Below are 12974 nucleotides of genomic sequence, written 5' to 3' on the forward strand. Positions count from 1 at the left end.
GAATTCAAATTTTTGCTCAAAAATTGTGACAAATTAAAAAATGGTAATAAATAAATATTGTACATAAAACAATAAAACTTTTACATATATTTATTATAAAATTTCATATATTTTGTACTATTACAATATTGTACATTTTGTAATATTGCACATTACTTTATACAAAACGTTGTTTATTGTCGCTAAAATATGACTCGTAAAATATCATCTCTCGTATGGCGCCACTCTGATTATAGGCTCTCTAATATCTACTACCGATACGATTTTATCGATAAAATGTATGTAGTCACATAGTTCCCAAACTGAAAGTAGATGTACTGGCGGTAGTGTACAGGCGATTTCGACAATCCTAATCTTCCATTTTCCAAGTGTTTTGAAGTTGATATTTGTTGGTTAGATCTCATATTTTTAAATCATTTCGTTTGATTCGTGTGTTTCTCTCGTTTTTATTTATATATAGACGTACAGAATTCAAGAATTATGTTATATATTGTGAGAGTGCAAGTCAAAGTGCAAAATATGAAAGCTGCCTCACTATATACATATTGTAGGTTAAAAGTATTAACTTCGTAATCGATCGGCAGTAATATTTAAAGTCAAACTCCTTCTTTTATTTAATACGCGATAATTCAGTAACAGAAATCTTAGAAATATTTCTGAAAAGAGTTTGGTAGAAAAAATTTTAAACTTTCATGTTCGAAAATATCTATAAATTTTTCTTGGATACATGACATCCCATAAAAAAGTAAATTTCCAATTTATTCAACTCGTTATTTTCCATATCAAAAAATTATCAAACTTACAGAAACTCTAAAGATATAGTGAAGATTTCAAAAGTGAAGATTTTAAGTTTTAAAATTTCTTTTTTTAATTTAAATTTCATTTTTAATAAAGAAGTTACAGTTGCGTGAATTTTGTAATTCGTAGTGCTATAAACTTTTGTTTTAACACTGTACATATATGTATATAAATTTATATATGTGTGTGTGTGTGTGTGTGTGTGTGTGTGTGTGTGTGTGTGTGTGTGTGTGTGTGTGTATACGCACATATATACATAATATATTAATTTATATATATATATTTTTAGATAAATGATAGCATGATTCAACGACTACGATTTATATTAATTGTGATAATGAAACGTAAAGCCACTAATGTAATAGCGACTGCAAAAAAACATCATTGGTCAGCTAATTTACTTAAATCAATGGAAGATCCTGAATGCAAAATCAGAGAAGATGATAAAATAGTTGTTATCAAAGATAAATATCCTAAAGCGCAATTTCATTATTTGATTTTACCGAAAGAGGATATTCTCAATATATGGCGTATCAAAAAAGAGCATCAAGATTTGTTAACATATATGCACGATGTTGCATGTGATCTAATAAAAGACCAAACAGATCATGAATTCTTGTGAGTCTTAAAATAGAACAGTATTAATAGTAATAATAAATAGTAATTAATTCTATTACACATATGACAAAATAAGAATGTATATGTATGCTGTCTTACATATATAAAAGACATATATATATATATATACAGTATATAGAAAAAATGTAGCACAGAATTATTTTTATATATTTGAGAATTATAAGACAATATTAATTCTTGAACAGCATAGGTTATCATGCGATGCCAAGTATGCAAAGGCTGCACCTACATGTAATAAGCACGGATTTTAATAGTCCTTGCCTTAAAACTAAATATCATTGGAACTCCTTTACCACGCCATTCTTTTTACATTCGCAAGGTTTGTATCATATGTTTATTTATATTATAATTTACATATAAAAGCATATTGAATTTTAGATATATGCCGTCAGTTGCGCATAGACGGCAAAATCAATAAGATTTCTCCGCAGATGTGTACAAACTATCTGAACACAAAATTGAAGTGTCACAAATGCTCGACGGAGCCGAAAAATATGCCACATTTAAAAAGACATTTGTTAACACACATCGGCAAGCCATGAAAAGCGTATAATGTATAAATATGTAATTTAAAACTTCTATATAATGAAACAACGTATAAATTATCTTTAGAAAATAAATTCTTTTTTTTTTGTATCTTTGAGACTTATAAGCTTACAACCTTGAAACAGTGTAATGCATAGCAAAAAAACATGTATAATGTTATTGCATATATATCTAAAATATGACATTTTTACGTTGCATAGAAGATATATAAATTATGTTTCTTATAATTATAATATTGTAATGTATCGCATGAAGGAAATTTTTTGGAATGGGACATGAAAGATTAATAAAGACATGTTTATGCGATAGTTCGGAAGATTTATTCGGAATAAATTTGATGTTATTCTTAATACATCTTGGCGCCTATAATATCAATTATATCCTAACTATTTACAAAGTCTTCTCGTAGGTTGCGCAAGTGTATATTGACAGTATTTGTGTGTTGTGTGCGTGTGTGTGTGTTATGTGTAGAGTGTGTTACATTTAATCTGTATACATTTAGTAATACTGCAATCAATAGTTGAACGTTTCTGCTGCATCGAAACAGTAGGCATCTGAACATCCGCAAGATTTTGCTGTTATTTCGCAGGTCGTAAACGATATCGTAACAGTGTAAGAATTTCGAATTAAGTATACGTCTCCTCTGAAAAAACTTCTAGCCTAGTTAAATTAGTTATATCTCTTCTCTTAGTAAACGTAGCGCCTTGGTGTGTCCCCTTACGAAGTCACGTCCAAACCGATTATTTCGCTATGATATAATATAGTGAGAGGGGAAGGTCCGAAACGTACGGACCGAAGGGCGGCAGGAATCTCAGGAACAGTGCCGGACGAACAAAAGAGACATCCAACAATGTTCCTTTTTCGGAAAAATCGAAACGCGCCGTTGGATACCCCTCGAAGAAGACGCGCGCGCGCACGCGTTCCCATCTGAAAGTTTGCAACGCCTACACAAAATACAGGACCTGCAAAGTTTCCCCGCGATGAAAACGACGCGCGCGATCCGTTCTCCCTATCTCGTATACAGAAAAGAAGAAAAAGACTTCGACAAGATACGAGATCGGCGATCGGATGTATATTGTATAGTACGTACTGTTTCTCTCTCCCCGGAAAAGAAGCACAACGTCGATGTGTGATATATTTACACAATGCACGGGAATATATTTGTTTCTATGTCGAAAAATATATCTTTTTATGTATGACTTCACGCGAGATATATGTATATGTATATATATATATATATAAACCAAAATTCCATGACACACGTGCTTCGTTCACGGTAGACAGATTACGTTGCGAAATCAAGACGCGATTCACCTAAAGCGAAATTCTCTCTCTCTCTCTCTCTCTCTAAATTAAAAGACTAACATTTTCTCTCTCTCCCTCTCTCTCTCTCTCTCTCTTTCGCGATCGGTTCTCACTAGAAAAAAGAAGAAAGGAGTCTGAGTCGAGACGTTGACGGTGGTTGCTCGCCCGCTTTTCGTTTCCCGTCCGCCCACACCGTACGCGGCCTGCCAAAAGCGGTCATTTTGAGCAAAGCCACTAGGCAGCGAGGACAATGCCGATTCATAAAGAATCACCATTTTTTCGAACATCGCACGACGCAACGCGCGCCAACCACCGACCGCTCTGGTCATCCCCCGAATACCCTGTATATGTCTGTGTCATGCGAGAAAGAAAGAGAGAAAAAGAAAAACAAAGAGAGAAAATTAAAGTTTTTCGTCAGCGGAATCGCGAACGAGCCGTGCCAAGAATTAACGAGAATTAAACCTAAACGCGATTTTACCCTATAAACATTTATACAGTTTTTCCCCCTAACTACAAACTATTTACATTATATAAATATTTTATATATATATACCGTACAATATATCTATATAAATATTTTCGTATGTTTAGTAATGTACAACTTTATATACACATTGGACTACGGCTCGATCGCGATATCATGGTCGAATCGCACCTCGATTTCCTTCCTTATTCTCAATGCGATAGTACGTATTCACAATAAAGATATATATATATACCTAAAAACAGCTAAGTCTAACGACAATAGTTGACGTATAATATAGAATATATTTAATATATATATATGTACGCAGTAACGTAGCAACAACGCAGTGGTGACGATAGTAATAGTAATAGTAGTAATAGCACTATATTTTCTAATATATATAAATATATAGTCGCACGGAGTGGTGTAGCGAAATAGTTAACTAGTCTGTAATCTCTATATACGAACGTCACGGTCCTTGACGCATAGTATTTAAAAAGAGGAAAAAAAAACGAGAATAAATAATTCGAGGCAAGTAACGGTAGAAATAAATTAACGAAGCGCGAGACCGTGTTTAATTAAATATCTAATTTATACATATGCGAGGAAAATGAATACTCGTAATACTCGTACGCGTCATCGGTCGCGGGTGATAATAATTTTCGTTCGAACATTACGTAAATTATATTATAAATAATAATCGCGCTGATAACGATATACAAATGAATCGGCGATATGCTCGAGAGCGAATTTTACTATAGCGCCTCTTAAAGCTATCGAAAACGTCTATATTAATCTAGAGTCACGGGCATGTAAGTCTTTCGCGGGAGGGAAAATGAAATTTCCTATGCCCCTTTTTTCTTCATCGCTACCATTTCGAACGGAGGAAGGATAGGGCGAACACCGATCTTTCCCTTGTCTGCGATATTTCCCCAAGTCATCTGATCGCACACTCGAATCCGCGAAAGCCAGACGACGAGAAGCGTAATTAAACGAGCGAAAAACGCCGTGGTAAGACAACGATATTTTCCCCTTTTATTCTATTTACGTATCTATTATATTACAAAGTGCTTTTACGTGGCCTGCTCTTCGTAGAAACGCGCTTATGATATTTACAGAGAATATTTATGAGAAAAGGGGTCGAGAATACGAAATACGCGAAGAAAGGCGGGGGGGGGGGGGGAGAGGGAGGGATGATGATGAACGACGTAACGAAGAATACTGTCTGTACACTGCGAAGAGAGCAAAGATCGCCCGGAACGTCGCGAGATTCCGAGGATCCTTTACAGGCGACGTAAAACGGTTTCGTTAAAGCTGCGTAGTGTCTCGTTATCCTCCACGGCGTTTCTCGTTTTCTTTTTTTCCCATTTTTTGGCTAAATTGACGTCTAAGCTCGCGCGATGACATTACCGCGCGGCAGCTTTTAATTTCACCTAAATACGCATCGTTTTATCCGCGTGTGTGTATGGAATTGGACTATATTTAGGAATAAAGTACTACAATAGCGTCGTGCGAAGCGTGTTTTGCGCGACCAAGGGCGCCTCCGAACAGGCGGATCCTTCATTCCTTTCTGGGACACAATTCGGTCTTTTGCTTTTCCTTTTTTTATTAGGTGTTGGAATTAATTCGTAGCGTTTTACAAGAGATGGCACAAGCAGTACACTATTTCGTTGTTACCTATAGTTCTGTATACATTGTAAACATCTATCATAGGACGTCATTTGCCGTACATAACCTTTCTTGAAATCATAAATAACAATACTGTATAATTCATTGAATATGTCAAAATTTGTGCCAGATAAAGTGTTTTTGCGGGGAGTTTTGCTTCATTACTTTAATATGAACAAAAGTGCAGCTGAAGCTCATCGTATTTTAGTGGATGTGTATAGTGAACATGCTCTGGCTGAGCAAACGTGTAGGAAGTGGTTTGCACGTTTTAAAGCTGGTGATTTCGACTTGGATGACAAGGAGCGACCTGGTCAGCCGAAAAAATTTGAAGATAACGATTTGCAGGCACTGCTCAATGAAAACTCATGTCAAATACTTAAAGGAATTATCTACGTCATTGGAAGTTGACTTCTCAACAATAGGAAAACGTCTTAAAAGTTTGGGCATGATCCAGAAGGAAGGACATTGGGTCCCATATGAATTGAAATCAAGGAATATTGAGAGACGTTTTCTCACGTGCGAACTGCTGCTTCAACGGCAGAAAAGAAAAGGTTTTTTGCATCGGTGACGAAAAGTGGATCCATTATGACAATCCAAAGCGCAGAAAATCATGGGTTAAGCCCGGCGAACCATCAACATCAGTGGCAAAGCCCAATATCCATGGCTCAAAGCTCCTGCTCTGTATTTGGTGGGATCAGAAGGGTGTCATATACTACGAACTGCTAAAACCGCATGAAACCGTTACTGGAGATCTCTACCGACGGCAACTGATGCGCTTGAGCCGTGCATTGAAGCAAAAACGGTCGGAATACTTCGAAAGACACGATAAAGTCATCTTGCTGCACGACAATGCTCGCCCACACGTTGCAAAACCGGTAAAAACATACCTGGAAACACTTAAATGGGAAGTGCTACCGCACCTGCCGTATTCTCCTGATATTGCACCTAGCGACTACCACTTGTTTCGATCATTAGCTCATAGCTTGTGCGAGCAGAAGTTCACATCTTACGAAGATTGTACAAAATGGTTCGATTCCTGGATTTCATCTAAAGATGAACAGTTCTTCCGACGCGGTATTCATTCACTGCCCGAAAGATGGTCAAAAGTAGTAGAAAGTGATGGGAAGTACTTTCATTAATGTATTTTTTAATGCTCATGTGAAATAAATAACATTCTTTCATTAAAAACGCTACGAATTAATTCCAACACCTAATAATTTTTATTCTTCGAAAGCCGCGTGGAAATTTCTGCTCGTGCCATGGGATCCGGATTATACATATCACGAGAATTGTAAACATTGAAATTTACGGGTGCGTGAACTTCATTTTTCTTTGCCTCGGGGCGACCTCGATCTCACGCGAGTTACGTCACACGGCAATAGGCGCTGCGAATACACAGCCGAAGCCTTGGCTAAAAATTTCTCTAATCCTCCGTCTATTCTTCGCGCACGCATCGTGCGGTTTTCGCGCGTGAATGATACGATTCTCTCTCTAAAAGGTCATCAATAAATAGCGAACGTAAGTGATAATGGACACCGCGCGACGGTGATTCTCGATGACGGAGGTAGAAATTTTTGCTTAATGAATTTCTGCCTATAAACTGTACAGAGCGCACCAATCGGAATGCGCGCGATAAGTCTACTAGTTTACTTTTTACAATGGGCTAATACGTGAACAATCGAGTCGCCAATTCTTCTCGTCGAGAACCTTGGCGATAACCACTCGCGGACTTTACCACTTATTATGTGTTCGTTCTGTCTTTTGGATCTCTCCAGTTTTCATTTTAAGCAGTGGTCATTTCCTGCAGGCCATAACAGTGGACTCGTGTCTCCTCGATTGCTCTGCACCATTCCAGTGCAAATCCCTCGGGATCTTCGAGATAGTATGTCCTGTTTGGCTATAAACAAAAACATCGAAGTTTAGATATATTTGATGTGTATATTTCAAATATATGTTCCATTTTTATAGAAATTGAATACAAACGGAAACATCGAAAGGTATGATTTTAATTTCTTTCTCCATCTCTCCATCTCTTTGTCAAAAAGGTACAAAAGTACAAAAGTATCGGATGCTCAATAATTTACTTTAACAATATTCTAAAACACTTACCGTATGAACGAAGAAGATCTTGAAATTCTTCGGCTCGACCCTCAGTTCTGGACTCCAGGGTATCTCACCCTTGAGAACATTATTGAAGGGATCGACGTAGTACAGATGTGGTCCGGTGGTAAGGAGGAGCATTCTCCGCCTGGCGAACAGGCCTTTCCTCTTATTGACGAAGCCCTGTTTCAGTATAAGATTACCCTCGACGAAAGAGTGCCACTGATTCGTGGTGCGCTGTTTCTCTAGTCGCATCTTGATCTGTTCCGGTGTCAGATTGGCGATGTTAGCGCCGCTGTCGGATCTGTTGTTAGTGCACCTCCTCAGTGGCTTGTCCACGCTTGCGATTATCTCGTTGAAGAACGCGTTAACAGCGCGTTGCTCTGCGCCAGTACTGTTGTCATCATCGGTATCTTCGGTACTCAGCCAGAGAAGCCTGGTGAGTTGTTTATGGTCCAGACCGGGTTCAAGATTATCAGGCACCCTGTATTGCGACCTCAACTCTTCTCGTTCCGACGTGCCGGGCAAATACGGATAAATAGGTGGCGGTGTCTGCTCGTGAAGGGTTTCGAAGTCGACACCCTCGAAGAAGGGATGCGCTCGGATGCTGGGATAACCAGCGCCGTGCTCGTCCAGAGCGCCCAATCGTTGCGTCGGCTCCAAAACGAGCAACTGATTAACGAACGATCTGGCCAACTCGCAGAAACCGTCCGGTATATCATACTCGAGTTTCAGGATCTTCTGGAACATCACGTACTCGCTCCTCGAACGGAAAGGCGGCAGGCCAGCGACCATTTGGTAGACAAGACAGCCCAAGGCCCAGAGATCGGATGCTCTGCTCACGCTATTGTTGGTCAGTAGCTCTGGTGACACATACTGAGCGGTACCGACGAAGGAGCCGCTGCGTTCCCTAAAACGCTGTTGCTGTTGAGAGTCCGCGTCCGCGGGCATCTCCGGGTCATCCTTGAGGATCTTGGCGCAGCCAAAGTCGGTAATGAGCACGTGCATCTTCTCGTCCAGCAGGATGTTCTCCGGCTTGAGATCTCGGTGAATGATACCGAGCCCATGCAAATACTCGAGACCGCGTAAGATTTCGGCCGAGTAGAACTTGGTACATTCGATGTCGAAGGAGCCCACCTTGTTGATGTGAGGCAAGAGCTCGCCGTTCTTAGCGTACGACATGACAAAGTATAGTCTCTCCGCGTCCTGGAAGGTGCAGAACAGTCGCACGAACGAGTGTTTGGCGTCCGCGAGCATGTTCAGCACCTCCTTCTCGCGTTTCACGTACTCGGTCTTCTTTTGCTTGATTATATGACTCTTATCGCACACCTTAATCGCGTACTCCTTGTTGGTGTGGATATCCTTGGCAAGGTAAACCTGTCGGATTAAAAAATTACAGATTCGTTATTGTCTCTTTTCATATTTCTTGTTATAAAACATTTCAATTTACGTTCGCATTAAGTTTCTTTTTATTAAATTCATGAAAACAATGAAGGGGAGGAGACTTACGGTAGAGAAACTTCCTTCGCCGATCACCTTGCCGAAGATGAAGTCCTTCGGGGTACGCTTGTGCGTCGGTGGGTTGGTGAGGGACGGGTTCGTGGTCGGTGGAACCCGAGGCGCCAGGGTGCTAGGAGACGCTACCACACCGTTGTTCACGTCGTTCGTCGGTGGAGACATTTTGGACACCGGCCCCTCCACCGTTACTGCCGGCTGTGGCGAAACGGTAAGCGCCTGGTTCGCCACACGCTGTAAGAAGAAACACGACTTATTAGACACACTGTCCGTGATCGTCTGACTATTCTACTACTTTCTCGCGCATCGATAACTAATCGTTAAAATAAAATAAGATCTACAGTCTTGTCACTTCATGTAACTTTCTGCTGATAGTGTTATAAATTTGAAAAAGTATCAAGTCAGAGATCACGCGAGACCGAAAATAAACGTCGCTTCGCTTCTAATCGCGGAATTAATCTAAAATTGAGGTAGGTCTAAAATTCTTCGATCGTTTCCTAATTTAATTTAAAAAAAAAAATGCAACTACAGAGTTCAAGACGTTAGGACGACAGTCGCCCTTCCGTTTGCAAATATTTGCTCGCGAGGCACTTATTATCCTTTCCGCTCCGGAAGACGCGAGAGACACTCGCGCAGAGGAGGCGGCGGAGGAGGAGGCGCGAACCTCCCGTGTCCGGTACTTAACTCCTCTCATCCGCCAACGGTCGTCCGGTACCAGGAAATCACGTACCGGAAGTGTGACGTCACCGCGACCGACTGGCACGTGGTCACTTCGTGCGGGTCAGAGGACGATGGCGAAGAGAGAGAAAGAGACGTCGTTCACGCACATTCTCGTGCGCCATGCAGAAAAATGGAAACGCATTCACGTGGCCACGAGCGGCCCACACGCGCTGGAAGATCAAGGCTATACGCGGCCGAAGTCCAAAGTTTACGGGGTTAATCACGCGCGCTTTCGTAAGTCGCACGCGTGTTCCATTATTTACATAAATGTTTTGCGGAAGCACATCCTCTTTCGATACGCAAATATATATTTAAAATATATATATATATATATATATATATACATATATTTATAATGTGTATATATGGAGCAATATTATAATCGCTAGTTGGACAAGTTGTTGCTTAACATCTGAATACGAAACGACTTTAATTATGAGAATTCGAAGGACCAGCGGGTTAGAAGACGAATTTGTATCCATTAATAAGATCATGATGCAAGATCGAGGGAACAGGAACGACGACTCGAGGCTGAGACCAGCAAGAAACGTTTTCCCCGAGCGGATTTCCCTCGTTACAACGGAAGAGATTATTGTTGGCTACCTCTCTATGAGACCTAGTGCGTAATTGCGACCCGTTTGCGAGCAGACGCTTTTTATAATGCGCCAAACGACTGGGTGTTCTCTCACGCACGCTCTGGTTCCTCCTATTCACATAACCGACGAAAAAAATCGCAAAAGGGATCGGTACTGGAGCGTAAAAGGCATTATAGCGCGATACAGGTTGAGCAACAGATGTTCCACCTGGTACCTGCTCCGTAATCTTGCCGGGGGGGTTGAAGACGATTAAATACTACGTTTAGAAAGAGGTATGAAATTCAATGGTCGAAGGGTGAAGCCGAAAACCGGCCCCGACGAGAAAGTGCCGAGAGCTCGAGTATTTCCGCTCCGAGAGGATGATCATGATCGCGGGAGTTCCTGCCAGATAAATGTCTCTCTTTCGTGCAGTCCTAATCGTCCCTCGTTTCCGGTTCGAAAGACGATCGAGCTCTTCTTTCCGTTGTCATTATCGTTGGGCTTCCATCGAAAAAACGCTTTGTATACGAAAGATCGCAACAGGTTTCCCGCCTTTCGCGATCGACGAACGTGCGCGATCTTTTATCATATCTTCTTCTCTTTCAAGAGTCTTCATTGACGATTGAAGATATTGAAGAGAAGAATCTAAGCTTTGCGCTTCGAAAGCAAGATAGGCGAACCGGCTCCTCCTATTCACAAAAAAATATATAGTAATAGTTTCAACTATAAAAATGACAACTTTTATATGTACAATTAATATATACATGTGATTTATTCAATTATATGTATATATATTAGGTGTTGGAATTAATTCGTAGCGTTTTTAATGAAAGAATGTTATTTATTTCACATGAGCATTAAAAAATACATTAATGAAAGTACTTCCCATCACTTGTAAAACGCTACGAATTAATTCCAACACCTAATATATATATATATATATATATATATATACAATGAAATAAATTCTACATATAAAACTTGTAACTGTCACCTTTATAGCTGCTATCACTATATTTTTTTTCTGAATGCAGGACTCTTGAATTTTGATAAAATTTTTAAATTAATTTATATATAATCTGTTCTCACGATTCTCTGCTAATAATATCTAAATTATGTCCCAATAATGAAATTTTACATTAAAATTATTTAGCTACACAAGATTTTATAATGAAACTTTTTCGATTCAAAAGCTATCGGCTGTTTGACATGTTAATTAAGGAAAAAAAATCCCATCTCTCGGCTTCCATCGTTATTTTGCAAACATCTGTCGTATGATAAAACATGAAGGTCCAAACATCAAACACAAACTCATCCATATATACCCTTGGTTATTTCATGTCATTAATCTCCGTGGATATCTTATCGCAACCAAATAATGATTGAATAATTATGTCTACTCTACTGGAAATCATGGCGTGATGGATGACGTAAAACTGCGACTGGCGACAACGTATTATGCGCAGCTCATTGAATTCAGCTTTACGATTATTTGCGACAGATGTTCGACAAGGAGAAATACTCCACGTGCGCGGAATCTTCTTAAGTCGCGGCGGCGAGATTCGATACGCAATAACAACAATCGCAGACGACTGAGTCGCACGCAGGGAGCGATATAACGAGGCGGGAATCGGATAATTAATTGTTCGCGAGTGAAATTAATCTTGATGTACCGCGATGTTTTCCCGACTCCGAGCCAAGGAATAATTTTGACGAGAATTGCATTAAAACCGACGGTGATAAACGCGAATCGTGCTCGAACAGGGATGGTTTCTTCGCCGTTTTATATGCCGGATTTTCTTACGACTCCGTCGTAATTTCGAATCGCCGCGCCTCCCCGACGCGGGGTAACGCCGCCAATAAAAATAAACCCCCGCCTCCGTAAAAACCTCCGCAAAAATCGTAAAATCAGGGTAGATAGACGGCAAGGCGGCCCGTGAAAAACACGAACGAACGTTGTTTGTACGGCCGAATTAAGTTTTATCACTTCATCAGGCAGTCTCGGCTTTTACGATTTTCCGAGTCGCCGTAATGAAGCACTATTTGTTGGAAACGAAACGTCGACGACGAATGTCGTATTATTTCATTTATATAATTTTAAACGTATATCCTCTCTAAAATATGAGTAGATTATATAATGTAAAAGAGGAAAAATTTGAAAAAAAATAATAAATTACAAGAGATAAATACTGTTGTTTAATGAAATTGTGTAATGGAAGTAAATATAAAATATAAACATTCTATTTCCCAGAGAAAATTTGCTCTAAAACAAGATTATTTTTAATAGAAAATTCGTAAACAATTAAACAAAAATATATGTTAAAAAATGGTAGCAAATAAATATAAATATCTAAATATATAATAAATAATTTAAAAAAAAAACAGAATTCTTGCTGATCAAATTGAAATAAACGCGACGCCAAGCGTTTCTTAAAGATATTAATTAATTCTCGTGGCATCAATAACAGAGGATATAAGAGAAATATTCGAGAGAAGAATAAACTGCCGCGCGAGGAAGCGTTCGATTAGCGGCGGCGAATGAAAAAAGAAATCTAATAAAAAAATATCCGGCCGCGCGCGTATTGTACAAGTTATAACGGTGAGAAACGGGGAGAGAAATGGAGGAGGGGGGAGTAAAATGA

General features: G+C 39.5%; 2 protein-coding genes across 7 annotated transcripts in view; one reads left to right on the forward strand and one right to left on the reverse strand.

Moving 5' to 3' along the window:
* The first annotated feature begins 306 nt into the window (after positions 1 to 306).
* On the forward strand, positions 307 to 2291 carry Aptx (aprataxin). Of its 3 annotated transcripts, none has more exons than XM_087415477.1 (4): positions 307 to 392; positions 1088 to 1416; positions 1623 to 1756; positions 1816 to 2291. In XM_087415477.1, exons 2-4 carry the CDS (start codon positions 1100 to 1102, stop codon positions 1977 to 1979), a joined length of 615 nt encoding a protein of 204 aa, XP_087271603.1. In that variant the 5' UTR covers positions 307 to 392; positions 1088 to 1099; the 3' UTR covers positions 1980 to 2291. The 3 variants fall into 3 exon arrangements, with proteins under 3 accessions (XP_087271603.1, XP_011052478.1, XP_087271602.1); XM_011054176.2 differs by having other exon boundaries at positions 326 to 547; XM_087415476.1 differs by lacking the exon at positions 307 to 392 and adding an exon at positions 577 to 745.
* Pdk1 (Phosphoinositide-dependent kinase 1) overlaps positions 2281 to 12974 on the reverse strand; it is a 384329-nt gene continuing 373635 nt past the window's right edge. For all 4 annotated transcript variants that reach the window (XM_087415474.1, XM_087415473.1, XM_087415472.1 and 1 more), the window contains 3 exons: positions 9032 to 9271; positions 7532 to 8899; positions 2281 to 7319 (listed from right to left, as the gene is read on the reverse strand). In XM_087415474.1, coding sequence (XP_087271600.1) covers positions 7206 to 7319; positions 7532 to 8899; positions 9032 to 9202 — 1653 coding nt within the window. In that variant the 5' untranslated portion in view covers positions 9203 to 9271 and the 3' untranslated portion in view covers positions 2281 to 7205. The remainder of the gene's footprint in view (positions 7320 to 7531; positions 8900 to 9031; positions 9272 to 12974) is intronic.

The sequence above is a fragment of the Acromyrmex echinatior genome, chromosome 18, assembly GCF_024713525.1.
Source record: "Acromyrmex echinatior isolate Ae372 chromosome 18, ASM2471352v2, whole genome shotgun sequence".
Taxonomy (NCBI): Eukaryota; Metazoa; Arthropoda; class Insecta; order Hymenoptera; family Formicidae; genus Acromyrmex; species Acromyrmex echinatior.

Coding starts and splice junctions, on each gene's coding strand:
- Aptx (XM_087415476.1), top strand. Junction 1,417..1,622: donor CAAACAGATCATGAATTCTT/GTGAGTCTTAAA, acceptor ATTCTTGAACAG/CATAGGTTATCATGCGATGC. Junction 1,757..1,815: donor ATTCTTTTTACATTCGCAAG/GTTTGTATCATA, acceptor ATTGAATTTTAG/ATATATGCCGTCAGTTGCGC.